The sequence below is a fragment of the Moesziomyces antarcticus genome, assembly GCF_000747765.1.
Source record: "Moesziomyces antarcticus DNA, scaffold: scaffold_v10001, strain JCM 10317, whole genome shotgun sequence".
In the NCBI taxonomy this organism is placed as follows: Eukaryota; Fungi; Basidiomycota; class Ustilaginomycetes; order Ustilaginales; family Ustilaginaceae; genus Moesziomyces; species Moesziomyces antarcticus.
This window is the reverse complement of record NW_014639009.1, coordinates 2,009,107-2,035,569: the sequence shown is the minus strand read 5'-3', so window position 1 is coordinate 2,035,569 and position 26,463 is coordinate 2,009,107. Positions and strand designations below refer to the sequence as shown.

The window sequence follows — 26,463 nt, the reverse complement described above, 5'->3', positions numbered from 1 at the left end:
GCTGCTGATCGGGAACAGATCGCCGCGATTCCTGCCCCTCTTTTGGCTCGATCTGGACCCGCTGAAGCTGGAGGCTGCGCCAACGCGCGCTCCTCCTAGCAAATCGCAACGACGCAGCCGCCACGGGTCTCGGGAAGTTCGCAGCAGCTGCGACTGAGCAGTCGGGCAGGCGTGTGCGTCTCCGACCCACTCGCTCTCTACAGGCATACCTCCATCGCTCCCCCCATCCCTCAACGGCTTTCTCATAGTCCTTCGACGCATCGTTGTGCAGACCATCGGCTCGCTGGTATCGCCGACCCTGCTTCACGCGTATCCTCGCTTCGCCTCCATCCTCCTCTCTCTGTAACTTCTGCTTGGCGAGAAACGGCCGCCCTCGCTCGAGCCTCGAGCTCTGCAAACGACACGCTACAGCAGGCATTCATCGTAAGGTTCGGCTGCCAAGATGGAGGACGATCTCGACATCAAGCGCGAGGACCAGACTACGCGACCTCGGGACGGAGGTTCCGGGAGCGACAAGCCCAGGGTGCACCACGGCGGCAAGAGGCTTCCCGTCGACCCCTTCGCAGAGGTCGACGATGAGGACGAAGAAGACGAAGACGATGATGACGACGAGGACGATGACGACGAAGATGACGAAGATGACGATGAGGAGGATGCGCGCGGCAGTCGAAGGCGCGCCAAAAAGCAAAGGCGCAACCGCTTCCTCGATGTCGAAGCTGAAGTCGACGACGATGAGGAAGATCTCGACGAAGAGGAGGAGGAGCTCGCGCGAGAGGATGGTTTTATCGAGGAGGATATCCCCGACGACACCGAAGACATTCAAAGACGCGCCGCCGCCGACAACCAGAGGCTCGACCGCTTCCGAAGACAGGAGGAGGACACCAACGCAGAGGCGATCGCAGAAGAGTTGCGTCAGCGATACGGCCGCTCCGCTCGCTATGCTGCCCAGTCAGACTATGCCGAGGTGCCTCAGCGCCTCCTCATGCCCTCCGTCGAGGACCCCAGCTTGTGGGGTGTCCCGTGCAAGCCCGGTAGGGAGAGAGACATTGTCATGACGCTCGTTCGCAAGGCCATGGCCGAAAACTTCACATCCAACCCCATGCGCATCATCTCCGCCTTCTGCCGCGACACCATCCCAGGCAAGGTCTACATCGAGGCCCGCAGGGCAGACGACATCGTCAAGGCCTGCAACGGCCTCGCAGGTGTCTATGCTCGACAGACCACCTCGCTCCACCTCATTCCCATCTCCGAGATGGCCGACCTGCTCAAGCTTCAAAAGGTGCAGAACGAGATCCAGGTCGGTGGCTGGGTGCGCATCAAGCGCGGCAAGTACGCCGGAGACCTGGCACAGGTGCTCGACGTCTCCGAGAACGGCGAGGAAGTCGGACTCAAGATGATCCCGCGAATCGACCTCAGCCCCAAGGACAGCGGCATCTACACCGACAGCCTCGGTCGCAAGCGCAAGAAGGGCCCCGGCGCCTCCGCTGCCACTGTTGCCTTCCGACCGCCGCAGCGCTTCTTCAACCCCGAAGAGGTGCAAAAGGCATACCCCAAGGACACGCCCACCAAGCGTGGCACCGTCTGGGTCTTCCAGAACGACAGCTACCGCGATGGCTACCTCGAGAAGGACGTCAGAGTCACCGGCATCATCACCGAGAACGTCAACCCGACCCTCGACGAGATCACCAAGTTCGCCGGCGAAAGCTCAGCCGAGGACGGCATGTCCAAGCTCGGCGCCGTCGATCTCAGTCTGATCGCCGACGCGAGCAAGAAGGCGACCGAGGCGCTCCTGCAGCCCAAGGACCAGGTCGAGATCTTCGAGGGTGAGCAGGCCGGTATGTACGGTACAGTCAAGGCGATCAACAACGAGGTCATCACGATCCAGCTCGAGCACGAGGACTTGATGGACCAGATTGTCGAGGTGCCCGCTCGCAGTGTCCGCAAGCGCTTCAAGCCCGGTGACCACATCAAGGTCATGTCCGGCAAGCATGCCGACGAGACCGGTCTCGTGGTAAAGGTGGAGGACAACGTGACGACGTTCCTGTCGGATCTGTCGATGCAGGAGGTCTCGGTGTTCAGCAAGGACATTCGCCAGGCCGCCGAGGTGGGCTCCGGTGTCAACGTGATCAGCGGCTACGAGCTGCACAACCTCGTCCAGCTCGATGCGCAGACGGTTGGTATCATCTTCAACATCGAGCGCGAGAGCTTCAAGGTGCTCGACCAGACCGGCCAGGTGGTCATCGTCAAGCCGCACCAGATCAGCAGCAAGAAGGACACCAGCCGAGCCTTTGCGCTCGATCACGACGGAAACGAGATTCGGGCCGGCGACATGGTGAAGGAGGTTTCGGGACCCTTCTCGCGCCTGCGCAACGGTCAGGTGCTGCACATCTACCAGTCCATGATCGTCTTCCTGCACAACCGCGAGTACACGGAGAATGGCGGCGTGTTCATCGCACGCGCACGCACGCTGGAGCCGTTGGCGCCCAAGAGTGTTTCGACCAAGGCCAAGAAGGAGGGTGACGACCTGTCGAGGATGAACCCGGCACTGTCCAACCTCGGTGGTGGAGCCAACGACGTGCGCGTCGAGGGTGTGAGGCGATTTGGTGGGCGCGACATGCACAAGGGCAAGAACGTGGCGATCATCAAGGGCCCCTACAAGACCTACCGCGGACGCATCACCGAGACGACGGGCAACATGGCGCGCATCGAGCTCACGTCGGTCTCGAAGCCCATCACGGTCCGACTCGACTGGCTCGTAGAGAAGGATCCCATCACGGGTGCAAGCAGCAAGCTGACAGGCGGTGGCGGTGGCTCGCAAGGAGCCAGCCGCGGCGGCTACGGCGGGTACAGTGGAGGCAGTTCGGGCATGGGTAGCATGTCGAGCAACCCGTACTCGTCGAGCTCGGGCTCAATGGGTGCACCGGCTGGTGGGGCTGGCTACAACCCGTACAGCGCGCCGCCTCCCGTGTCGGCCGGTGGCGGCTACGGAGGGTCGTCGAGCGGCGCGGGTGGTTGGGACAGCGGCTACTCGCAGCCGGCTGCTGCGACTGCCTCTGGTGGATATGGTGGCGCTGCTTCAGCCAAGACGCCGGCATACAACCCCTACGCGGCTGATGGTGGCAAGACGCCTGCCTACAACCCGTACGCTGCGGATGGCGGCAAGACGCCCGCGTATAACCCGATGGGCGACGGCGGCAAGACACCAGCGTACAATCCTCTGGGTGACGGTGGCCGTACGCCCGCTTACAACCCGTATGCCGACGGCGGCCGCACGCCTGCCTACTATCCGTGATTCGTTGACTTTGTTTCAGTTGTACGCACAATCTTCACACCAAAAACAGTCATGTTCAGGGCTTCGGTTTCCCATGCAGAATCGCGATTGTAAAGCCAAAGTTCTCTTCAGATTTCAGTGGCGAGGCATGTCGATGGTAGCGGTACAAATACAGGTGGAGGTTGATGGCGTCTATGCAAGAGTGCGGATGGCAAGGTGAGAGTTGTAGAAGTCGGCGAGTGCCGGTTCGGACTGGATCGACTTGAGTGTGTGCGAGAGATGTGCTGCTGTTCGGTGCAGGTGAGCGGTGGTATCGGGGTGTGGATTGGGCGTGTGCGGGATCGAGCAGAGGATTGAATGCAGGTGTTGCTTTGCGACCTTGAGTGGAGCCTCAAACTCGCTGTACTGCGCACGTAGATCCATATACTCTCTGGCCATCTCGACTGCTGATGGATATGCATCGAGGTGTCCAAGTGATGGCCTGAAGAGTGCAGGGTTTTCTAGCAGAGTTTCGCCGACCATCACACCGCTTGCGCCAGTGAGAGCAAGGTTCGTCTCGATGTCCGTCCAGCAACGCACATTGCCGTTGCTGACCACTGCCGTCTGTCCATCCGGCTGTTCCGAGCATCTCATAAGGCCTTCATCTTGGAGGGCTTGACGCACTTGTATTACCTGGTCGAGGTCTGCAAGGCCTTTGCGACGGCGGACGGAGGAGGCAAAACGAGGGTGTAGCGTGATCAAGCTGCTGCCTGCGCGCGCGAGAGTTACGGCCAGCTCAGGCGTCTGCTCCTTTGGCACCGTCAGCCTGATCTTGGTGGTGATGGGCACGTCGACCGCCTGAACGAGCGCGGCAACGATCTGGCTGAGCAGCGGCCAATTCTGCTTGGGCAGCAGGTAGGCGCCGTATTTGCCCTGCTCGGCGTGCCGTTGCGGGCAGCCGAGATTGAGGTCGATTGCATCTGCAAACGGCGCCACCTTCCGGGCGGCATCTACTAGCTCGATCACATCATTGCCAGCCAGCTGTACAATCTGAGGCGCTGAGCTTCCATGCAGAGAGCTCTTTTGATCCTGAATGATGTTGTCGGGGCTAGCGCGGCCGAGCTCCAGAGCCTTGGCGAGCGATTCCAGCGTGTCCTGATGGTCGTTGATCTCCACTGCCATGTACATCTGTGTCCAGGTCGAAGTGGCTCCGTTGCGTACCGTCTGTTGGCGAAAGGGGAGATCCGATTGACCGACCATGGGAGCAGCGCAGTAGAGCAGGCTCTCGAGCGGCAGTCCGCTTCGCACCACCATCACGAAGGATCTTGTCGTCGTCCGTCCCAAGCGCGACCCTATCAGATGGTTCCAACCATGACAGTGCTTCCTCCGCCCTTGAAAGGAGTCTTCCGCAGCGTACCGCGGGAGTGAAGGATAGGACGTGAGGGAGAAGGAAGCGCTCACACTGTAGAAGGCCGCCTCCACCATTACAAAAAAGTGGGGTCACGTGCGGCGTGCATTTTGGCGGAGCTGTCGCGACGGGTTTCCCGACAGCGCTGTTTTTGGAGAGCAACACTGCGCGCTGGAGGAACGAAATTTCGAGGCAGCCCAGCGCGGTCGGAGCGACACCGACACAGACGCGCCTCGGACGGTGCAGCGGCGCGTCTGAAGCTGTCCGGAGCACTGGAGCACTGGAGCAGAGGCGCGCAGAGACCAACACCGGTGGCAGTCAATCGTCCTCGCTCGTCGTCACCGTGTGGCTCGCGCTCCCGACGTCCATCACACCCTAATCACTCCGTCGAGAGTGCAAATTGGTTCCCGCCTCCTCCATCGCAATCTGTTCTTCGAAGCGCCCAGCTAAGGCCTGCTTCCACTGCCAACATGCCATCGCCTCTCAAGCCGCGGCGTTCGCCGCGCTCTCGCATGTCGCTCGCCGGCACGGGTTCAGGCGGTGTTCCGCTCGGCGGCTCGTCCATGAGCACAAAGACCTCTCTTGCTGAGGTCGCTGCAAAGGAGAACAACCGATCCGCCAGGCTCTCTACCACCAACAAAGACGATACCATGCGTGCCGCCAAGGAGCGCGCCACCTCCAAAAAGCGCGCCGCATCCGTTGGCGGCGCCGAACTCGACACGCTGCTCAAAGAATCTAGCAGCAAAGCCAACGGCTCTCTCTCCGCCGTCGCTGCCGCCACCACCAGCAGGCGAAATGCTCCTGCTCCAAGGAAGAGCGCCATCCGATCAGTGCCCCAGGTCTTCCTGAGCCCAACCGGTCTCGTCCCCAGCCCAGAGTCCAGGCGTGGTCTCGCCATGCCATCCCTCACAGAGCAGATCGCCCAGATCGGCAAGTCGGACGCACCTACCTCCTCCTCCAGATCCAGTCGCTCGTCCATGCCTCACGTCGCAGGCCCCGAACCTTCATCGTTCGCAGCGAACGGCACAGGCCGAGCCCGCGACTCGATGCAAGCCAGCAGCTTCGCCTCACTTGCTGGCAACGCCACCAGCATCGTATCCTCATCTTCGGCCGCCCCTCCGCCCTCGCGCAACGCCATGACCCAGGTCGTCCGTCCCAAGCGCAGAGTCACGTTCAGCTCGCGCCAGGAGAAGACCGAATTCGCTCGCGACGAGCCCACCCTCCGCCTCGGTAGCCTCAGAAGAGAGCAGGTTTCTCCACCTTCCACGCCCGCAAGCTCGTCCTCCGCCAGCGTGGGCTTTGCCTCGTATGCTCAGTCCCAAGACGGCTCCAGCTCGGATAGCGACAGCGACAGCGAGTCCGAGTCCGAGTCCGAATCCGAATCCGACATGGACCTCGATGCCTCCAACGAGCTTGCCGCCAGATCGCTCGCAGCCTCCATTGCAGCCTCTTTGCCGCACGACGACTCGACCCTCGACGTCTCCGCCGATACTGCAGACGAGAGCATGGCTTCCGCTTCCGACGCATCCGCCAACATGGACTTCACCGGCACCCACGGCTCGGTCCAGAAACGTTCCATCGCCGACACCTCGGACGATCAGGTGGACATGAGCTTGCAGAGCGAGGGTCAAGACTCGGTGCAGATGGACATCACTCAAGCCATGCACTCGGCACCCGCATTGAAGCGCAGGCGAAGCAGCACAGCTGCCGACGAATCCTCCTCAACCGACGGCTCGGCCATGGACCTCGATCAGACCGTCACCATGGAGTTCACTGGCGTCCATACTGACCCCCAGAACGGCGACGACTCCGATAATTCGGACGACAGCGACGTCAGCCAGCGCATGGACATGACCAAGGCCATCACCACAAAGATCGAGGCAAAGAGGACCGGCGACGCAACCACTACAATCATCACCGACTTCCCAGAGCTCAGCAGTAGCGAATCCGAGGGCGATGACACCATCCAGCAGGACGCCACCATGCCCATGGAGATGACGCGCGCCGTTACCGGCTTCATCCGCGAGAAGGAGCCGGCGTCCAGCGACATGGATCTCGTCGACTCAAGCTCCAGCAGGCCCTTTGCCTCTTCCGACGACGCCTCTATGGCCATGGACATGACGATGCCCATCGGCCACGTCGTCGATCCTGCTGCTTCACCCTCCAAGCCCGTCGTTACTCCGGCAAAGTCGCTCGGTAATGGCGCGCCCAGCCCGTTCCAGCCAACTCCTGGCAAGTCGCCCAGTCGTTTCCGTCAGTCTCTCCGCGGTGGCTTGGCTGGACTCGAGACGAGCACACATTCGCCTGCGCAGCGCGTGGGTGGCACCCTCCCGCCTCAGGGCCACGTCAACGGTGCAGCACTGCAGGCCGACTCGAGCTCATTCCGCCGTTCCATCATTGGCGGAGTTGCATCGTCGTCGTACCAGCACTCGCCCGCGAGGCGGGTTCAGGCGCAGGAGGGCAGTCTCACACGTGCAGCCAGCTCATCGCCTGCCGCCAAGTCCAAGCCTTCGGTGGCCAGCGTCCTCGCCGGTCAGCGCAAGTCGCTGAGCAGCATCGGTCTCGACCGACCCAACGGACACCCCTTTGCCTCGGCATCGTCGTCCTCGCCGTCCAAGATGGCGAGCCCGAAACGCCGCGCTGGTCGCTCCTCCATCGTCGCCGCCGTGCTGCCGGACCTGTCCAGTGCCGCCACCAACGACGATTCGTTCCACTCGGCTGTGGAATCCGGCTTGAGATCGGCCAACGGAGCTAGCAGCGAAGCGCACGACACTTCCGTCGCTCAGTCTGCCGTCTCGGGAGTCGACAGCTTCGATGACTACAGCAACGACGAGCGCAACCAGGTTCCCGTCCAGATGCCGCTCAACGACTTTCTTCGCTTCGTCGGCGTCCACTTTAACGATGACATGAGCGCGTCGCGCCGCAAGCCCGTGCCGCCTACCAAAGAAGAGGCAGGCAGCGACGACAAGCCTGACGCCGCAACGCATGTGCCCGTCTCGATGATGCGGCTCGTCAAGGCGGCGTGCGGTGCTGTGCCGCAGCTCGAGGCTCTGCGCGAAGCATGTCGCGAGATCAAGGAGCAGGTCGACGACGGCCGCGAAAAGATGGTCGAGATGGAGCAGGCCTTCTACGACTCGCCACCGGACTTTGTGCGCGAGATCATGGGCCTGCAGAACGAGGAGGAGCGACGCGACATGGAGGCGCAGTTCAAGCTGCAGAAGCAAGCCGCCCGTGCGCTCGTCAGCGCCGACTACTACGGCTGGCGTCTCGACAAGGAATTCGACCAGGAGATGATCCAGACGCTCCAAGCGTACCACGGCCGGCTGCAGTGCGACCTGCACATCGTCGAGACCAAGCGGCAGCAGCTGCAGCAGGAGATCCTGCCCGTGCTTCGCGCCAAGCACGCCAAGCTCAAGGCGGATCTCGCGCTCGCCAAGCAGCGCCAGGCCGAGATCGAGACGTGCGATGCCGAAGAGCTCAAGGGACTCTACTCGAGCATCGAGGAACAGCACGAGGTGCTCGAGTCGATGCGCGCCAAGCTCATGGACGTCGAGGAGCAGCACGAACGTCTGCTCGTGCGTCTCGAGGAGAACCGCGAGAAGATGGCTGCAGCGCAGGAGATGGTCGACAAGGCGCACGCCACCGTCGACCAGATCCAGGGCTACACGCGCGGCGAGGCTGGGCGGCTGCTGCGCGAGATCCGCAATCTGGAGAAGCTGCATCTGGTGCGCATCCTCGACAACGGCTTTGATCCGAGCCTGGACGAGGTGGAGGAGGCCGAGGGCGTGCAGGCGCGCGGCGAGCGGGACGTGGTGCTGATCCTCGACGGCTGGCTGCAGGTGTCGATGACGCTGCTCGCCAGCAGCGCACGCAACCAGCTGCCCAACAACGCCAAGGTGTCGCGCATCCGGCTCAAGCAGAAGGGCATGCGCACCGGCAGCGACGACAACAACCTCGTGCGCAAGCTCGCCGTGCAGATCCTCCAGGCCGACTTTGACGTCGACTTTGCCGACGTGCCTGCTCACGATGCGCTCGTCGTCCTGCGCCGCATCTCTCAGACGCTCATCCGCCAGCGCATCCTGCTGGCCGAGATCGAGCATCTGCGCTGCCGCTTCCCCGTTCAGCTCATCGAGGACCACGGCAAGCATCCGACGTCGATCCTCGATGCCTCGCCCGACGCTTCGTCGTCGTCCGACGGTAAGGAGCGCGGAGACAACGAGGTTGCGCTGCAGGCGTCTGTGCTGCTGCCGAACCGCAGGAGCAAGATCATCATCACCGCCATGTCGGATCTCAAGGGCGTGGGCGAGAGCCGATCGATCTTGCTGGCCGACAGCGTGCGGGTGGAGCGCACATACGGCAGCGTTGATGCCGAGGCCATGTCGCTCCAGATTTTGGACTGCATCGAGACGGACCCGACCATCGGCTCGCTTAGCAAGGCCTTCATCGAGACCATCGAGACGTTCGACAGCTGAGCCACTCTTCCGATATGTACACGTCTTTATACTTTTGTCATGTTTCAGAGCTTTTGTACTTGTGTCCGATAGCGTTTTCCAGTTCCTGTCTTGTCTCGGTCTGGTCTGGCAAGCGTGTGCGTGCTGTGGTCGTGAGCCAGCACCGCTCTGTTGGGGGCTGTCAATGATTGACACGACGGTCGTATGCTTCTGCGCTGCAGGCTGATTGGGCAACCGAGGCTGATACCGGGTGTCTGAGTGCAAGATGCTTTTGGCTGGTGGCTATTGTACACAAGTCTCCCCTCGGTACCCTGACGAGGGCGGGGTAAGACTAGAGGGCTGTTTTGTTACATGTGGGTGTCGATGTCGGGCAACTGTGTTGGTTGCGAGGATGTCGGCTGGCGTGTGGGAATACACCGAAGAGAACCAACGTCGTTCCGTCGTCTGATCCGGCGATCAGCGAAGAAATGCACGAGCACTGGGATTAAAGCAACAGGCTGACGCGTCGAATCAATGTGCTTGCAATCGACGCCTGACGTCGGCGCGAGCTTTCGTTGTGCTGCGGGTTGATGTTTGCGATGTAGTGGCTGGAGTTCTGTCTAGATCTGCTTGGACAATCGTGCCAGGTGGTAGTTGATAGTCGGCTTGGAAACACCGCCGCGAGGTTTCTGGTTGAGTGTTGAGGGCGAGAAGAAGTGGCAAAGGTGTTCAGCAAAGCGTGCACCTTCTTCATGAATCTCGGACCAAAGATGATCAACTTACCCTGCTAGCCATGCATTCTTGGAGGGAGCGAGCGGAGTCCTTGCAAGCGCCGATGTTATTGATATCGTTGGAAGACGCCCAGCACGCAAGCATGGTGGCAAACTCGGCGGCGCAAGGAGCGGCGGCTGCATCCTTCTTCGGCCTCACCTTGAGCTTGTTGAGCTTCATCGTTGGCAAGAACCGGGTTCGGTGAGTGATGGTGAGAAGAAAGCAGTCGGGTGGAGTTGGGGCTGCTCAAAATTCCCAAAGCTGGGACCCGGTGACTTTTTTATCGGCCGGGAGTGGTAAGCCTTGTAGGAGGCGCGGACCCGAATATTGCATTTGGCGGCAGAGGCGTGAGCTGGAAGGTAGCCTTGGTCAGGGTGGCCGCCGCTTTGGGCGAAGCGAGGGTCGAGGCAAGGCAAGGCAGAGGCAGGGCAGCGCAACCCCACCTTTTGAGGCAGCGAATGGGAGCGCGCGTGCAGGCTGCAACCCAACTTCTTCTAACACCGCCCGAGCCAGGTGTCCCTCTCCACACGACTCTGCCGCCATCCTCATCACCGTCATCACATCCGGCACCGCTCGCACGTGTATATCCTGATCAATATGGTACGTACGGCTCCCCATGCTGCTTGTCGCAGCTGTACTGTCTCAGAGGTCGGCACTGGAAGCAATCGCTAACATCGACCGCAAATCTCGACTACAACCTTTCCTATCGCTCCTCATGGTAACTTGCCATTGATCTCGGACCACTCGCTCGCGGAACGCACGCACACGACGCGCACACAAACATGCATCGACATTCGCTCCCACACTGCGACCGATACGTACCTTCCTAATTGGCACCTGCTCCCATCTGGATTTCTTTCGGCGCACGGCCGCCACAATTCGAACCGGAATACGATGGTACTCGCCCTACAGTCTGACGCAAAGGCAACTGGCGCCCAGCCCAACCTCGCCGCTCTGGCGAGCAGGAACTCGCAAGCCGTCCGGTAAGTGTCTGCGCCATGGCCGACCTGGTTGCGCACATGGTTATCTCGAGGAGCTGCGCTGACCGTTCCATTCCCATCTTATCCTCCGACTGCCTACACCGACGCTTTGACTCGACCTCCTGCATTTCGCCCCCTCTTCGATGCAACCAAACAGCCGACGCGCCGCGCAGCAGGCTGCCAACAAGCCCAACTCGCCACGAGCGGCAGGAGCGGGTGGCTCGTCGTCGACCATGATGCGCCTGTACACGGACGACAGCAAGGGTCTCAGCGTCGACCCCGTCGTGGTTCTGGTTCTGTCGATTGCCTTCGTCTTCTCGGTCGTGCTCCTCCACATCATCGGCAAGTTCATGAGGTGGTTCTCCAAGTAAGCGACGCGACGCCTCCAGCCCCGGCTCGCGGCGGCCGACTCAGTGCACATGCAGTGGCGGCAGTCGAGTCTCGTGTTCATCTCGACCACCTCAACGATGCTCAGTTGGCACTCTGATGCTGTTGCCGCCAGCGTGTGCTGCTGCGGGATGGCCTGCTTCGACCCGCTCTGTAAATATACGGCTTGATCGGGCCCAAGTCACCATGTCTTTTCGTGCTTCTCCGGTGTGAGACCGTGTCATGTGTGCGTGTCTGTGTGTCTATGTGTCTGTGCTTCGGCCTAGTACGTCGGTGGAGGGTTGCTGCTTGCACCACTGGCTTGAGGGCTGCGGGTGGATCGACAGATATCGTCGCATCGGCACCCGATGGCATGAGGGCACTGATCTTTTACTGACAAGCTTTTGATTGCCAACATTTTTCGCGCACAATTTTGAGCAAGCACACGAAAACGAACCAAAATCCTCCGCTTTATACACCGCACCAGCCAGAAGGCTTTCGACCGTCGATCCTCCAGTGAGGAGCAAGCATCCTGCGCTAGCTACGGACACCGCTGCCACCTTTGCCTGATATTCCGAACGAACGAGAAGCTAACTGGGGCGGGGCTGCAGGTTGCTTCATCGGGCGGGGTACGAGCCCGATCCTACGGCCAGGAACAGGTGAAAGTACGGGAACACAGCAGAGCGGAAATGCCACGAGCCCGAGCCGAGCGGCACGAGCAGGAACCACGTCGAACGCCACGACCTCCCGAAAGATGGAATGCGCAAGCAGCCGAGAAGATCTGCCAGGCAGCAGGCAGCGCGAACTGCCATAGCCCCTTGCATACAGAAGCCAGACGACGTATTTCGCAATTCCGCCGCCTCCTCTCTGAATCACGTCAAGATGTCATTCTTCAATCGGAAGAGCCGATGCTGAGATAGCGTGGGAACAGCGACCGTCAGCTTGCTCGGATCGCTGACACGACGACTCAGCGGGCGAGTCTTATGCCGTTCCGTGTGATCTTACGAGAGGAACAATCATCGTGGCGCAAGCGAAGAATAGGTCCGAGCGTGACTGTCAGCCAAGTGGCAACCTCGACGGGTGGGTTCCGTCAACGAATGCGAATCGCAACCACGGCATTTAGTCCTTCGATTTGCAGGAAGCTACTGCATGTGCCTCGCTACTGTACTCGAAGCGGTTCAGGGAGCTCGGGATGGACGCTCGGAAGTGCTGCATGCCCAGCTCGAATGCGACGGCTGTGAATGCTGGCGACGGACGCAGATGCGCGTCTGTCTCCGAGCCACCGACGCGCAGCGCACATGTGGCATTTCCGCAGGTGCCAATTTTGAAAGTTGACTGGTGAGGTGCAAGCGGCTTCGACGCGGGTCGAGACCAACACTCGCAGGCGAAATGCCCGAGCGGAGCTACAGCTGTCAACGACCGCTGCACAAGCACACCGAAATGCCGCCCTAGTCCCTCGCCTCGTGCCTTTGGCTTGCCTGACCGAGCTGCATACAGCGGTCCCCCCGGCTCGGTCTTGCGATGCGTTAAGGCTCAGTGATCTGCAAAGCGCATCCTGGTTTCACGGGTGGGGTGCTTGGCAGCTCTGGCAGTCGACGTATTCGACGCGACGTCGATCCATCTCAGACACTCAGCCGCACGCTCGAGCAACCAAGGTCCACCTGAGCATTGGACCATCGAGTCCGCGTTAGATGCGCTCACATGCCAACTTAGCCTCCTCTGATGCGTCTATTGACGAGCCTCGCTACCCGAGGTCAAGGTGGCACTAGCAACGCAGGCCCCGAGCACGACATTGTACTTCAAAGACAAAAGACTGTTTCGGACGCTACTGTAACTTAGCGAGAATATGCAAACGATGGGCGATGCGCATACAGAAGAGGAAGGTGCGACGGCGAGAGGCTCGATATGCGTTCCTGTCGTGCCGAAGCGGCTGCATCGTCGGTATTCGCCGCTGCGTCGGCGTCCGAGTCGGTCTTGCACGCGCTCCCTCCAGCTACTGTGCCCTGCACCCAAGGAATGGTCGTCGCTCCTCGGCCCCCTCGCCATTCTTGCTTGCGCCAAGCTAGCCTCGGCCGGCGCTGCAGCGCGTTCCCCGCTCCTACGCCTGGGACGAGCCTTGACGTGTGAACAGCTGCACTGCTCAGACTGCTGTCGAGCGTCTGATCAGCGCTTGCCCCTCGCCCACTCCTCTTCGGCTTGCCCACCTCAAAGATCTCCCGCACCCTGCAGGATCAAATGTCGAGCCGTTTGGGCAAGGGTCTCGCCCTCTTGATGCGTGCCTCCTGCTCGTTGCCAGCCGGCTCCCGTGGCGGTTGCGCATCGCAGCTACGAGCACGCCAGATGCCAAGTCTGCTTCCAAGACACTTGGAAGCGAGCCTCGGCCAAAGCCAACCTGCATGCGCCTAATCTGTCACACGCGCATGCCTGGCTCCCTCCGCCAGTCTCCGCGTCGCTACACCGCCTTGTTCCTGTCGCCGAGCTGAGTGAGGAGAGAACGAGAGCCGATCTCGTCGAAACTTTGCACAGTCTCCTTGCGTCCGAACCCGAAGGGCTTCCATGACGAGCTCTCTGCGGAAGTCATATAAGTAATCGCTGACTCACGCTGCTCGCCTTTCCCATCTTTCCTCTTTCCATCCTTGACCCCTCTCCCCTCTCTTCCTTGCGTTTCCGGCTGTCACTCTTTCCAGCCTCTCCCCATCTCCTTTTACCCCTCTCCCCACCACCACAGTATCCACAATGAAGTTCACCACCACGCTTTCCGCTCTGCTCACGCTCGCCGCTGCTTCGCAGTCGGCCGTCGCTACTGGCGAGTTCCAGAACCTTCAGCTTCGCCAGGGCGGCGATGCCAACGCGCTCCTGCAGGGACTGCGCGACAACAACCTCACCTCGCTCGCCAACGTGCTCTCGCAGCACCCGGCGGTGACCGAGCGCATCCTCGCCGACAACTCGGAGAAGACGCTGCTGGCGCCCAACGACGATGCGATCGCCATGCTGCCGTCGTGGGTGACGAGCAACTCTTCGCGCCTCGAGGCGACGCTCCTCCAGCACGTGCTGCGCGGCAACTTTGAGACGGACAAGCTCAACGCTTACCCGCTGCACACCATCGGCCACTCGCTGCTCAACAACTCGGACTTCTCTAAGCTGCCGGGTGGCGCGGGCCAGGCGGTCGCGCTCGCCAAGTCGGGCAACCGCACCTTTGTCGCCGAGGCCGTCAACAACGACACCTTTGTCCAGCAGAGCGTCAAGGTCGACACCGTCACGGTGCTGCCCATCAGCCAGGCCATCACCGTGCCCGGCTCCGTGACCGACACGCTGCGCTTCCTCGGCTACACGGGCATCTCGACGCTGCTCGCCAACGTCCAGAACGGCGCGCTCGCCAACACCATCGACAGCCTCCCCGGTGTCACCATGTTTGTCCCCACCAACGATGCCATCACCAAGTTCACCGCCACCAACCCCAACCCCACCGACATCCCCACAGTCCTTGGCCAGCACGTGGTTGCTGCGCGCGTGGTCTACTCGCCGCTGCTCATTGACCAGGGCTCGCTCATCTCTGCCTCGGGCCAGGACATTGTCTTCGACAACAACGCCGGTACGGTCAAGGTGGGCAACTTTACCGCCAAGATCCTGCAGACCGACATTATCGCGCAGCAGGGTGTCATCCACCAGATTGACAATGTGCTCGCCTCGACGGCGCTCGACACGGGACGTGCCGCGCAGGCGCAGAAGTCGGCCGAGGCCTCGGTGGACGCGGAGAAGGCTCAGTCCATCTCGGGCCCCGTGTCGGGCAAGAACGCCATCACCACCCAGGGCACCGACGTGCCCGCTGCTCAGCAGGGCTCCGGCGCCAACAACCGCTCGGCCAACGACAACACGGACAACGCAGGCTCCGGCCAGACCGAGTCTGCCATCGGCAACGGCACCAACGGCAACAACGGCGGCGCCTCCCAGGCTGGCAACTCCAACGGCTCCAACGGCAACGGCAATGGAAGCGGAAACCAGAACGGCAACGGCGTTGACCACCGCAACCCCAACGCCGCCAGCGCTTCCACGGCCAACACGGCGCTCGCCGCCTCGGCTGTTCTCGCCGCGTCCATCCTTGCGCTCGTTCTCTAGACTTTCTCCCTCTCTCCCCCTTGCCTCACTTTGCCTCCTCCATCCCATGGGTTGGCGTTACTGTATCCATACCCCCTTCGTCTCCTACTTGCTGGCCCCGCGCGGGCTCAGAGTTGAAATGTTCTCACGTGGTTTTCTTGTGTCCCTCCATCCTCCTTGTGTGGCAGTCGTGAATGTGACAATGTCGCGACTGCGCTTTACGACATCATCAAGTGACGAGATACGATGACCATGGGACTATCAGTCCGTCTTGCGCTTTGCACGAAGCGCATACGGCTGTGAAAGTGAGGCGGTCGCAGGCAGGAGACGGTCGACCGTGCAGAGTGCGGCAGTGAGTGCTCTGTCCAGCACGCGCTCGAGCGGTCTTGCCAGTGGAACCGACAGCGTCTTTACTTGGAACGGCGCCAGGACCAGGCTCATGAGTGGCCGCGATTGGGTCGGTGGCGTCCTTGCGCAGCTCTCATGCGGAGAATGCGAGTCCAACAGAGTCGCCGAGCCAATATGGTCGAGCTCAGTATCCATGCGCGAAGCCAGCGCATGCCACTCCCCACCGTCCACCCCGCTCGTCCGTGTCGAACCTCGGACCGCGGGCAGCAGTCGCAGCGCATCTGTTGGACGCAGTCGAAGGAAAGAGGCCGCCAAGCTTGGCAGCGCCCAAACCGCTGCAACGAGCCCATGGCATTCGACGTGGATGGCCAGCTCCCAATTGACCGCCACACGACGATTCCAGTTGTCCTGCAAAAGAGCACTCCTTTCGAAACAGCAAAAGATAAGGGTAGGCGGCGCATCATCAGACAAGTGTTGCATGTCAGTTTCGTCGATTGCTGCAAGAAGCGGTGACGCAGGCGGGGGGTCGCGTCGGCAACAATCTGCCTGCGAGGAAGGGGAGATTCACCTACCCCACCATGGATCGCTTTCGCCCGCGCAATCGTACTATATGACATGCAGACCACGACACGAACAAAGAAAATGGTCAGCGTCGCTGGGTTCATACACGAAATGCTGCAGAATCCTGTCATTTGACTTACCTTCCTCGAGCTTCCTTCGTGTCTCTTCCCACTTTCCGAGCTTTCCGCCCTTGCCGCGGTTCTTGCCCGAAGACCTTGCCGTCACTTCCTCGGCGTAGCTGTCGAGAATCGTCTGGTAGAGACCTTCGGAAGCCGGGTGCGTCGAGGCAAAGGCGCGCTCGAGCACATACAGGTCCACCGCCTTGTCTTCTGCAAACGCAGACACGGACGAAAGACCGAAATCAATCAAGACCACCTCGTCCTTGTCCAGGTCGACCTGGGCGGCACTCTCGGCAGAACCCGATGCGGCTGCGGGGCGGAGCATCATGTTGGAAGTGGTGAGGTCACCGTGGATGATGTCAGCCTCGTGCATGACAGCAAGCTGTCGACCAATGAGCCTCATCAGCTTGAGCTGCTCTGCCTCTGAGAGGACCTCGTCGTCATCCTCAGGGGCTGCGTCGGCGTCGTCGGCCTCGACAATTTCTTCGTCTTCGCCCTCTGCGCCGCCTCCGAGCCATTCGCGCACGCTCTTGCCCGCGATGAGCTCGAGACCGAGGATGCCTTCCTTCTCGTCGACGCATCGCACGGCGGGTACAGCCACGCCGGCCTTGGCACAACGTAGCAGCGCCCTTGCCTCCATGATGGTGCGCGAGGCCGTGATGCTGTTCGACAGCGTAGGGTGTCGGTAGGTCTTCGGAAAGCGCCATTTGAGCAAGACTGGCTGAGGAGCATTAGCCTGTGGCGGCGTCGACGAGGAGGAGCGGAGCTGCGGCCACGTCGGGATGTTTTTGCCGGTAATGCTGGAAATGTACACCTTGGCCTCGGCGCCTTGCTTGATCAAGTGGGATACCTTGGAATCGGACAGGAGTGCGACCAGAGGCGGGGCGTTAGGAATGGGTTTGGACACCGTCTTGACCTGACTTGAGCCCGCGACCTTTGCATCTGCGGTGCGCATCACATCACGCGAGCCGCGCCTCGAGGTAGGCTGAGAGCTGCCATCGATGGAGCTGCGAGTATCACTGGCGCTCTTGATTTTGTCTTCCTTGAGCTTGTCGGTGGAAAGAAGTTCGACGGGGTTGCTGGTTGTAGGTGTCGCCGCCGATCGAGTGGTGGTGGCTTGCAGCAGGGATGGAAGCTTGGGCCGTGCTCCTTCCATGCTCGATCGGGAAGTGCCCGAAGATGTGCGCGAGCGATGCGATTTGGCAGCAGCAGCAGCGTCTTTGGCCTGCGCCGAGGCGAGACGGTCTGCCGCAGTCTGGGTATGCTTGTGAGGCGAGCCACCTACTGAGATTGTGGAGGATGCAGGGGAAGTGGACAAGATCGCCTCGGTGCTGGCCTCAACGGACGGCGCCGTGGTGTCGACCATTGACGTCGGCCGTGACCTCGGGGTTGGGAACGCCACCCTTGGCGTCCGGGACGACGAGGGACCGTCTCCTCGCTGTGTAGGCTTCGACATGATTACGCCAGCCTCGAATCGGCTGCCAGTCAATTAGAGCTTCGATGGTGGCTTTCGCGGACTTATTTGCTCTGGACTGTCAAAGGAGAGTATTAGCAGGAAGGGATGGCGAGGGGTCAGAGACGCTGTTATCGGTGAGATAGGGAGTTGGTCACGAAGAAGGGCAGCGATCGCTCCGAGGCCAGTCTTCACATCAGGCTGACGCTCTTGCTCATCCAAGCTGCCCTGCGATCCCTGGCTAAAAAAAATCCAGCGAACTCCACATCCAAGTCTAACAAATTTCAACTTTCAAAAATGATCGCCGCAGGGTCCGGCATACTTGGCTTGACACCGACCCGATAAGGCTCACCGCCTTGTCCTCCGGTCAACACACGCACGCCTCAAGACACTCGCACTGTATGCACGCCACTACGTCGAGAGATATGGGCCTCTGACAGCGACGTCGATGATGCAGTGATTCATTCTACGATCGATCCTTTAGAGCTTGAGACGGGCAGAGTTGTCAACCTGTCGTGCGATCACAGAGAAGAAAAGACGAATGTGGAAAGGCAGAAGGAGGCAACGCAAGGTCAGCGACATGTCGGAGCTCGAGCAAGGCGGCCAATGAGCCTTCTCTGGGAGCGCTTCAGCCTCATAAGAGCGCAGGCTGAAAGGCCCACTTACCTTGGTGTGCGTGCCGCTAATGGTCTTCTTGATGCGCTTCCACTTGCCGGCGTGGACGGGACCTTCGCCGTCGTCTTCCTGGCCATCCGCCCTCTCTACGAGCCAAAAGTCGGCTGCAATCAAGGCGATGGTTTTGCCGACCGAGGCGGTGTAGACCTCCATCTCAATGACCGAGTTGACCGGACAGGCATTGAGGTAGAAGACGTTGATGTTTTGCGAGACGCCCAGGAACGACCATGGCGAGCCAGCCACGCCCGAAGTATGGTAGTATATCGCCATAGAGGTCACGCAGTCGACGAGTGTGGCTCCGCATCCACCGTGCATGTTGCCCAGGTTGTTGTTCAGCCTCTCGGGCACGCGCATGCGCAGCACAAGGCGGGCATGGATATCGTTTCGCACTGGCGTTGGTGCGGTGGCCTTTCCAGCCGTCTTCATCGTAAGCCTGACCGTTTCCTGCGAATCATCGACATCCGCCGCCTCGCTCACAAGCTCGCCGTTCTCCTCGAGACCGGTACGCTCGATCGAGATGATTGTCACCGTCGAATCAACCGCCGAGCTCGAGTAGCCGGGGCTCTCGACGAGGTGCCTCGTCATGTCCACCGCATCCTGCGTCGCCTCTTGCAGGTTCTTCGGCAATGGTGCTGGCATGTTGTATGAGTAGCGCGCTACGTTGTTGGTGGTGGGAGGGATCCAAGGTGTTGCGAGTTGCACAAAGCTCGGCTATCCAGCACGACTGTATTTCTCGCGTCCTAGCTGCACCGGTCCCAAAGCCGATGTCAACCGGAATGCCCGAATCCGGTTCCCCACACGACAACGCGCTCAGCTTCGCAGCCTCTCCGCATCTCTCAGCGGCGGCTTGCCGTGTGAAAAATGCACGAGCGAGCTTTCCTCGCCGGGGCGCATCCGCTGAAAACAAAAAGGTCGTCTTTATCATTGTTAGAGCTCGTGCATCTAGGAGCATGCTCTCTGACTGTGATGCTGAGGGCGCCCTATGCCACGCTCCATCGGCCGCCGGCTGCTTGGCCACTGGCTACGTAGCCGGCGACGGAGACGATGACGTCCAGGATCTGGCGCGTTTGCTCCATGTACGTTTCGTCCTCCGCCGCGTCTTTGCGTGTCCACAGCCTTTCGACCCGGTCGAGTCGCAGAGCGATTTCCTCCTGAGAGGTCTGGTCGCCCACATGATGGTGGAGCCGCAGCAAGAAATAGAGGATGCGCGTCTGCAGTCCGAGGCATTCGGCAGCGTCGGCGTCCTGTTCCGCCCTCGCAAGCCACAAGAGCACCTTCTCTAGATCTTCGCTGCTCGACTTGTCCGAGCACGAGAGCAGGATGCGTGCGTACGTCCATTGCGCGCGCGCTCGCAGCTCGGCATCCTCGTTGGCCAAACAAGCAGGCAAATCGGTCTCGATCAGCGACCGTGTTCCGTCTGCCATCTGGAGATGGAGTCCAAGCGTCTCGGCCAGTTGGACTCGGGCTCCAAGCACCAGGCGCTGACAGTCCATCTCTTTGGCGATCGAGAGGCATGCCAACGTGGGCATCAAGGCCAGTGACGGCTGTTCGCTCTCGGCCCTTGAGGTCGCCTTGCGCAGCAACGCTTCGCCTGCCTCTTCTGCCGTCAGTTGGCTGAACGCTTTGAAGCGTCGACCGAAAGCCTCGTCCATCTCGCTCGAGCTTCCTGTATCGAGATAGCGCAGAGCAAGCTCCACCAGATTGCTCGGCGACCCGACAGCATCTTCAATGTCGCAGCCAGCTTGCGCGCGCTCAGGCAAGGGCAAGGCATCCGCCAAGACTCGCAGAGCCGCTTCGTCCTCCCGCCTCTCTGCCCTTAAGCGCAGGATCTCGCCGATGGTCGTATGCCAAGTCGTATAGTGGCTGAACGAAATGCCCCGGTAGGTTGCCGGCGAGATGAGCAGCGCCAGTGCCTGTTCATAGCGACCTGCGCGCGAGAGGCGTTTCGCCCTGCCGCAGATGGAATCGATGCGTGTCTCTTGCTGCAGCTGCGATGTAGCTCGACCGTCCAAGGCAGGTTCCGCTCGCCCATGATACACCTTTGCGAGCGCCGGAGCCCCGAGGAAATTCCAGAGGCGTGCGACCTCGGCATCTTGCGCGACGGCATCCCGGCCCAGGCGTCGCTTCGCATCATCCATCAGCTCCAAAGAAGCTTCGGAAGCTGCCAAGGTATCCCGAGATGGTTGTGCCGGTGAAAAAGCCTCTTCGAGGTCGTGCAGCACCTCGAGTGCCGATCTTCCTTTTCCAATCTCGCACCGTGCCTTCCAGACCGCATCCGAGGATGGCTGACGGTGGTTAGGGCGTGGCGGTATGTGGGCGGTGCCAGGAACGGCCGCAAGCACACTTGTGCCAACGCCTTGAATGCGGAGCATGAGGCTCTCACATGCTCCGATGCAGTCGTGGTCGTTGGCAGAGCGGGCTAGGCTGATGGCCTCTTCAAGCGCTGCTCGAGCTGCCGAGAAGCTGCCGGTCCTGACGTGGAAGGTAGCTAGGTGCAACAAGGTGTGTTGATGCAGCTCACGGTCGGCGCCCGGAGCGTAAAAGTCGAAGAACTTCTCCATGTTGTCCTTGGCCGTCATATAGTCGCCGCGAAGCAGCCCGAGCTGGTAGTCGCGGAAGGCACAAAGCCTGGCATCAGCGAGCTGATACGAGTCCAAGTCAAGGCGATCAGAGCTCGGCATCGTGAGGGTGCTGCTCTCTCTCCATGCCCGTGCCGACGACATGAGTTCGTCTCGCGCTTGCAGGTCGAGACTGTCAAAGATCAGCTTTGTCCGGCGAAAGAAGAGGCCAAAGAAGGATCGGCGCTCGAAGAAGATATCGGTGGCATTGAGCATGCCTGTTGACTCGTAGTTTGGTAGGATTCGGTTGAGCTTCTCGTTGAAGAGCTTGGTGAGACCGTCGGGTACGTTGAGCAGATGAAGCATGCCATCGAGGTAGTCGACCACGATGCGACAGTCATCCTCGTCTGGTTGCATCGCTGTCCGAAGCTCTTCCACAAATGCAGCGTACGAAGGCGCTGGAGGTCGTGTCTGGTACAGCTTGTCCATGAGGAAGAGCAGCAGCTTCTTGCGTGCAACATGCGCATCGTCGTTCAGCTGGACCCTGCAGTGGAAGTTGAAGAGGACGAGAATGGCGATGGTCTCGCCATTCATCTCATCCGGTGGTGCGGAGGGGACGTCCATATTGGCGCTGTGTTCGCCTGACCGAGGCTAGCGGCGACCGTGAGCGTCAGTCGAAGGGACAGGTGGTGGTGTTGCTCCAATTGGAAGAACAACACCCGGCTGCTCGAATAAGCGGAAGACTCACCGGAGTCGGAACGCGTCCTTGCTCGCCAGTTCGCGTTGCGGGGCCTGCAGGCTGGGCTGGGCCGAACAGGAGAAAAATCCAACTGCACACCGCGGCGCGGCCGACGCCTCCACCTTTGCAGGCTTATGAAGGCAGCCCCAGCCCCAGGTTCGATTTCGGAACTCGGGCTGAGTGCGGAACAGCTGCAAGAGCGCTGTCGCCGTCCCCTTCCGAAATAACTTTTCGGTCTTTCGAGCCTGCACTCTTCCATACCGTTCTGCCACCCATCGATACCTTCTCGATTCACCCTCTCACATTGAACACATCATTATGGCTTTCTCTGAGGACACCAAGGTGCGTAGATCAGTCGGCTGACGAACCTGGAGTCGAAGATCAGCACTTGGCGGTCGGGCATAGCATCTGCGCTTCCACTCGGCCAAGTGTTTCTCCACAGACTCTTCAACTTGCACCTTGCTTGCTCGGCAGGACTCTTTACTGACCCGCTGCATTGATATCTCGACCTGCAGGAGCGCATCGTCAAGGCCGTCGACGTCTCCAAGACCTTGCTCCACTATGGCTGGTAAGTCGATGCTGCTCGAGTGCCCGCCAGGCCGCTTTGAATCAGGGACTGATCTTCTCTTCGCTGCATCCGAACTGTCTCGATTGTCTGCACAGGGTTCCCTTCGTTCTGTACATCGGATTCACCCGAAGCACGCCTCAGCCAAGCCTGATCAAGTGAGTTGCCCCTCAAAGTGCCCCAGATCGCTCAGAACACTGAGACCATCTCGGCGAATCGCTTCGCTGTGTCGGGCCGCTGCCGGGTATCGGATGCGTTCCGAATGCTGACACGCTTCAACTTGTTCTGCCCCTTCGCTCTGCAGGCTCATCAGCCCTCTCGCATGAAAAGGGTCGACCTCTCCAATCGGCTCTTCCGAAAAGCTGACCGCCTGCAAAGAAACCCTGCCTGTCGCTCCTGGAGCGGCACTGCAGCTCTGTACGATAACTGTCCATCCATAATCACATTCGGTCGGGCATCGCCACCGCTTCCCTCATGTGCCTGAAGAGTCTGCAGCCAGGGCCTCATCACATGCCCCGTCCTGATCTGCAGCCGAGCCCGCGCTGAGCATTTATACTCACGCTTCTGCCTCGTAGCTCCTTCATCTCCTCCCACATGCGCTGCCTCCTCGTCAGCCTCTATCTCCTTCCCCCGGTCGGCTTCCTTGTGCCAGAAGCATTGTCGACAGTCGCTCACTTTCCTCACCAGCCTCATCCTGGCCTGGAGGTTCAAAGACAGGTGTCCGCCTGTCCACCTTCAAGGCGCCTTCTCACCGACTTACTGCCTCCCTTCACAATCCCACATCGTCATGAGTCGTTTGAGCAGCCACGCAGCGCGACCCGGCCCGAAGCGCAGGCTGGGGGCTAGTCTTTCAGCGAATCCCGCACCGCATACATTTACGAGCCCTACTGGCCAGGCAGCCCCTCCAACACGCCCGTTTCCGAACAACAATCCTACTTCGAATGCATTTCATTCAAATGCTGGACATAGTCCGCAACGCTGGCCTACAATCTTGCCTCAAGCTCAACAAGAAAGTCAGAACGAGTGGATCGTATCGGACCCCGCGGCCAACCACCGAGCCATGGCGATGGAGTCCAACGGCGCCAGAGGCGATCTCAGACAATTCGAGTACGCCGCTTCACCGTCACGGCCTACTTCTAATGGTCGCAATCCAGGGCCCACATCCCAGATGTGGACAGCTCGAGACGCTCCGGTTGTTGTGAGCTCGAGCCAAGGCGGATCTCCTCACCCAGAGCAGGGCTTTTCACGCTCGCGACCCAACACTCATACCGGAGAAGCAAGCCATCGCCACCCTCGCTCCATATCTCCATTCGTGGCGCCTCCCAGGACAGCACCAGGCTCGATGCCTAGGCCTCATTCTTCTACCTCGCTTCCTACAAAGACGACGACCACCCACGATCCATTAGAGACGCATATGCGCGCTTGGCTCACTCGCGTCGAGCAATCCCAGTCCGAGGTCCTTGCTACCGTGCAACGACTCTCACAAGCTCAAGAGATCTTGGCATCGGAGCAAAGGGAGCTGGCAAAGAGCTGCTCGCTTCTGAAAGAGTCTCATGAGGAGGCGGCTCGTAGTGCCACCCACCAACTCGGTGAGTCGATCTTCCCGAGCTCACGAAGCTGTGAAGCTCTTTTGCTGACTTCAACTATGCACCCATTCTCGCCCTGTTACGACCTCTCACCACAACGCACTGACCTTGCTGCTCTCTAGCTGAGCTTCATCGTCAATATGAGGAACGCACTACAGAGCTGCTGCAGGAGGCTTTGCGGGATCATTCCGCAGACTATGCGAAGCGGCAGGTCAAGACGATTCATGACGTGTCCACACGCATCGAGGAAGACATGTCTCGGACCCACGCCGTCACCCAGGCCCAATTGAACAACGTAAGCCCACCCGTGTCCAGATCCGTGTCATCAGCGGCGTTTTTATATGTTACCGTTTGAGCACAGCTAAACCTCATGTGCCGTATCCCACTTCCATGTGCAGATTCGTTCCTCGCTAGAAGGGGTTCAATCCTTCTTTTCCGAAGAGATGGAAAGACTCAGGGCTGAGCAGAGGGAGATCGCCCGCCAGGAGCGACGAGATTTTTACGCCGAGTTTGCGGACATGCGTCATCTCCTCGTCAATCTGCAAGAGAGGGAAAGTGTGGCTGTTGTCGCCGCAGCTCGCAGTACTTCTGGAGTCGTATCACCAGCGACAAGATCGGACTCACCCGAAGAGTTCGAAGAGTTCGAGACGGTCCGGCTGATTGCAAACAAGAAGAACAAGGCAAAAGGCACGGAATCCCAGCCGACCCGAGAGCGTGTCGTTACTCGGTCCAGGAGCGGCTCGACGCTAAGCCTTGGGCCTTGCGGTCAGGTCTTCGTTCCAGAGGCGCAACAACATCGTCAAGAGACTCCGCAGACCGTGGCAGCGATTACTTCTTCTCCAATGCAGGAGCCTACACATGCTCTCGAGGATGAGGTGACGCATGTTGACGAGCATCCATCTCGCCGAGAATCACCCCGCCCTTCTCGAATGGGCGACGAGGATCCTCAAAGCAAAGCGCAGAAGCGGAAGAAGCGACCCGGCCAGAGATATGGCGGAGCTTCCAAGCGGCAGCGGCGTTCTGCTCAGGTCGATGAGACGGAGCAAGGAGCCCCTTCGTCGCCCGCAGCTTCATCCTCGCACGATGCACTCGTGTCCGCTGACATCATTCAGGAGCAAGAACAAGAGCAAATTGAGCTTCCGTCTTCATCTCCTCCGCAGCCGTCTACCCGATCTCGAAAGAAGCGCTCGTCGAAATCAAGCTCAAACTCAAAATCGAGGTCTCGCAAGGAACAGAAGCAGGAGCCACGCGGACGCGCACGCACACGCTCGCGTGGCTCGACTCGCCGACCTGGCGTCTCGCCGCATACCTCACATCCCGTAGCAGCCGGGGAGAACGAGGAGATGCCCCAAGAGGAGGTGGTGATGCGGCCGTATCGCTATCAGACTCGATCGCGGTCCCTATCGTGCGCCAGAGCCGGTATTTCACTGCTTTCTGAAGCACTGGAATGAAACTCAGTGTTGATCCAAGCCTGTGTTCCATGAGAGCCGTCTGCCTCTGTGCTGAAGCCCAAAGACTCATTCTCACAAAGCTCTTACTCCTTCATCTCCCGTGCAAGCGTCTATTTATGCTACATCTGGTCATGTGACTTAGACTGGTCGAATGCCCGAGTGGTTATGGGGCTGGCTTCAAGAACGATGAATTCTTGGCCACGTTATGGCAACACCTCCAGTTTTTCCTGGGTTCGAATCCCAGTTCGACCAAAATTTCCTTTTTGCTCTGTAAGTCTTGATGTTGTTGTTGTGTGTGGGCATTCGCCATGGAGAGTAACAGCGGCATACAGCGAGAGGTTGGTGTGCATACTCGCAAGAATGTGTCGATTGGAGTGTGTCTGCCCGGAGGACCGACGAGGCTGACCGATTTCATTGCAGGTGGGGATCAAAAGGGGGCGCGTGCAGAGCGCGTGCAGACACGGCGATGCAAAACGAGTTTAAAAAAAAAGAGGGTGGGAAGAGAGAGGGTCTGTGGGCAGCATTGGCCCAAGCAGCTGGGACGCGGCCAAGGCAGGGCAGCGCGTGGCGAAGGCGTGACAGCCCCGTTGGCAGGGCGAATATGCTTTTTCCGCAGATCAGCTGGGAAGGGCGGGCGGAAGAGAAAGCAGGGCAACACCAGGGCAGCTCAGGGCAGCGCGGCATATGGATGCGAATGAGAGCAAAAGGTGCAGGTGAGACAGGGTGGCAGCTGGACGACAGCCTGCCCGCACCGTATGGGCAACCGCGCATGCAGAGTGCGGCTGGAAGCCGGGCGGAGTGTGAGCTGAAGGCAGGGGGGAGGGATGGTACCAGAGAGCGCGCGCGTCTGAGAGTGGGCGGCGTGTGCTTTTTGGCTCTGCTGCTGGCTGTCCCAGCGGGGGATAGGTTGGGCTCAATTGGCAACTGCAAAATGCACGGCCAAAATGGCCAACGGCTGGGGACCGACTGGCCCGGCTCGGTCGGTCGGCGTGGAAACAGCGCGCGTTGGCAAGCGGAGGTGGCTCGGCCGCCTCGCTCACTCGACGCTGCCTCCCAAGCATCACCCACTCGACTCCTTCGACCGCCGGACCCTTCCCTCTCCACCCCG

The 26,463-nt window shown here is 60.2% G+C and overlaps 10 protein-coding genes and 1 non-coding gene across 11 annotated transcripts; 6 read left to right on the top strand and 5 right to left on the bottom strand.

Annotated features, from left to right (window-relative positions):
* Positions 1 to 442: 442 nt before the first annotated feature.
* Positions 443 to 3,292, top strand: PAN0_001d0736 (transcription elongation factor Spt5; the record flags this gene model as incomplete). The annotated part of the gene is made up of 1 exon (XM_014804351.1): positions 443 to 3,292. One exon carries the CDS (start codon positions 443 to 445, stop codon positions 3,290 to 3,292), a length of 2,850 nt encoding a protein of 949 aa, XP_014659837.1.
* A 171-nt stretch (positions 3,293 to 3,463) lies between these two features.
* PAN0_001c0735 (FMN-linked oxidoreductase) lies at positions 3,464 to 4,564 on the bottom strand (the record flags this gene model as incomplete). Its single annotated transcript, XM_014804350.1, has 1 exon — positions 3,464 to 4,564. One exon carries the CDS (start codon positions 4,562 to 4,564, stop codon positions 3,464 to 3,466), a length of 1,101 nt encoding a protein of 366 aa, XP_014659836.1.
* Positions 4,565 to 5,128: 564 nt separating this feature from the next.
* Positions 5,129 to 9,130, top strand: PAN0_001d0734 (uncharacterized protein; the record flags this gene model as incomplete). The annotated part of the gene is made up of 1 exon (XM_014804349.1): positions 5,129 to 9,130. The coding sequence occupies one exon, from the start codon at positions 5,129 to 5,131 to the stop codon at positions 9,128 to 9,130; it is 4,002 nt and encodes a 1,333-aa protein (XP_014659835.1).
* A 578-nt stretch (positions 9,131 to 9,708) lies between these two features.
* Positions 9,709 to 10,039, bottom strand: PAN0_001c0733 (37S ribosomal protein mitochondrial; the record flags this gene model as incomplete). The annotated part of the gene is made up of 2 exons (XM_014804348.1): positions 9,709 to 9,777; positions 9,872 to 10,039. The coding sequence occupies 2 exons, from the start codon at positions 10,037 to 10,039 to the stop codon at positions 9,709 to 9,711; spliced, it is 237 nt and encodes a 78-aa protein (XP_014659834.1).
* A 417-nt stretch (positions 10,040 to 10,456) lies between these two features.
* On the top strand, positions 10,457 to 11,210 carry PAN0_001d0732 (translocon protein; the record flags this gene model as incomplete). Its single annotated transcript, XM_014804347.1, has 3 exons — positions 10,457 to 10,459; positions 10,772 to 10,842; positions 10,997 to 11,210. The coding sequence occupies 3 exons, from the start codon at positions 10,457 to 10,459 to the stop codon at positions 11,208 to 11,210; spliced, it is 288 nt and encodes a 95-aa protein (XP_014659833.1).
* Positions 11,211 to 13,941: 2,731 nt separating this feature from the next.
* PAN0_001d0731 (FAS1 domain-containing protein) lies at positions 13,942 to 15,321 on the top strand (the record flags this gene model as incomplete). Its single annotated transcript, XM_014804346.1, has 1 exon — positions 13,942 to 15,321. The coding sequence occupies one exon, from the start codon at positions 13,942 to 13,944 to the stop codon at positions 15,319 to 15,321; it is 1,380 nt and encodes a 459-aa protein (XP_014659832.1).
* A 240-nt stretch (positions 15,322 to 15,561) lies between these two features.
* Positions 15,562 to 17,694, bottom strand: PAN0_001c0730 (bud32 protein kinase; the record flags this gene model as incomplete). Its single annotated transcript, XM_014804345.1, has 3 exons — positions 15,562 to 16,072; positions 16,221 to 16,254; positions 16,350 to 17,694. The coding sequence occupies 3 exons, from the start codon at positions 17,692 to 17,694 to the stop codon at positions 15,562 to 15,564; spliced, it is 1,890 nt and encodes a 629-aa protein (XP_014659831.1).
* A 567-nt stretch (positions 17,695 to 18,261) lies between these two features.
* PAN0_001c0729 (uncharacterized protein) lies at positions 18,262 to 19,095 on the bottom strand (the record flags this gene model as incomplete). Its single annotated transcript, XM_014804344.1, has 2 exons — positions 18,262 to 18,291; positions 18,448 to 19,095. The coding sequence occupies 2 exons, from the start codon at positions 19,093 to 19,095 to the stop codon at positions 18,262 to 18,264; spliced, it is 678 nt and encodes a 225-aa protein (XP_014659830.1).
* A 341-nt stretch (positions 19,096 to 19,436) lies between these two features.
* On the bottom strand, positions 19,437 to 21,638 carry PAN0_001c0728 (uncharacterized protein; the record flags this gene model as incomplete). Its single annotated transcript, XM_014804343.1, has 1 exon — positions 19,437 to 21,638. The coding sequence occupies one exon, from the start codon at positions 21,636 to 21,638 to the stop codon at positions 19,437 to 19,439; it is 2,202 nt and encodes a 733-aa protein (XP_014659829.1).
* A 433-nt stretch (positions 21,639 to 22,071) lies between these two features.
* PAN0_001d0727 (TOM complex component) lies at positions 22,072 to 25,355 on the top strand (the record flags this gene model as incomplete). Its single annotated transcript, XM_014804342.1, has 6 exons — positions 22,072 to 22,095; positions 22,269 to 22,321; positions 22,417 to 22,476; positions 23,288 to 23,907; positions 24,027 to 24,199; positions 24,303 to 25,355. The coding sequence occupies 6 exons, from the start codon at positions 22,072 to 22,074 to the stop codon at positions 25,353 to 25,355; spliced, it is 1,983 nt and encodes a 660-aa protein (XP_014659828.1).
* A 145-nt stretch (positions 25,356 to 25,500) lies between these two features.
* On the top strand, positions 25,501 to 25,607 carry PAN0_t001d0009. Its single transcript has 2 exons — positions 25,501 to 25,536; positions 25,572 to 25,607. It is a non-coding gene; the product is annotated as a tRNA-Sec (tRNA).
* The last annotated feature ends 856 nt before the right edge of the window (positions 25,608 to 26,463 follow it).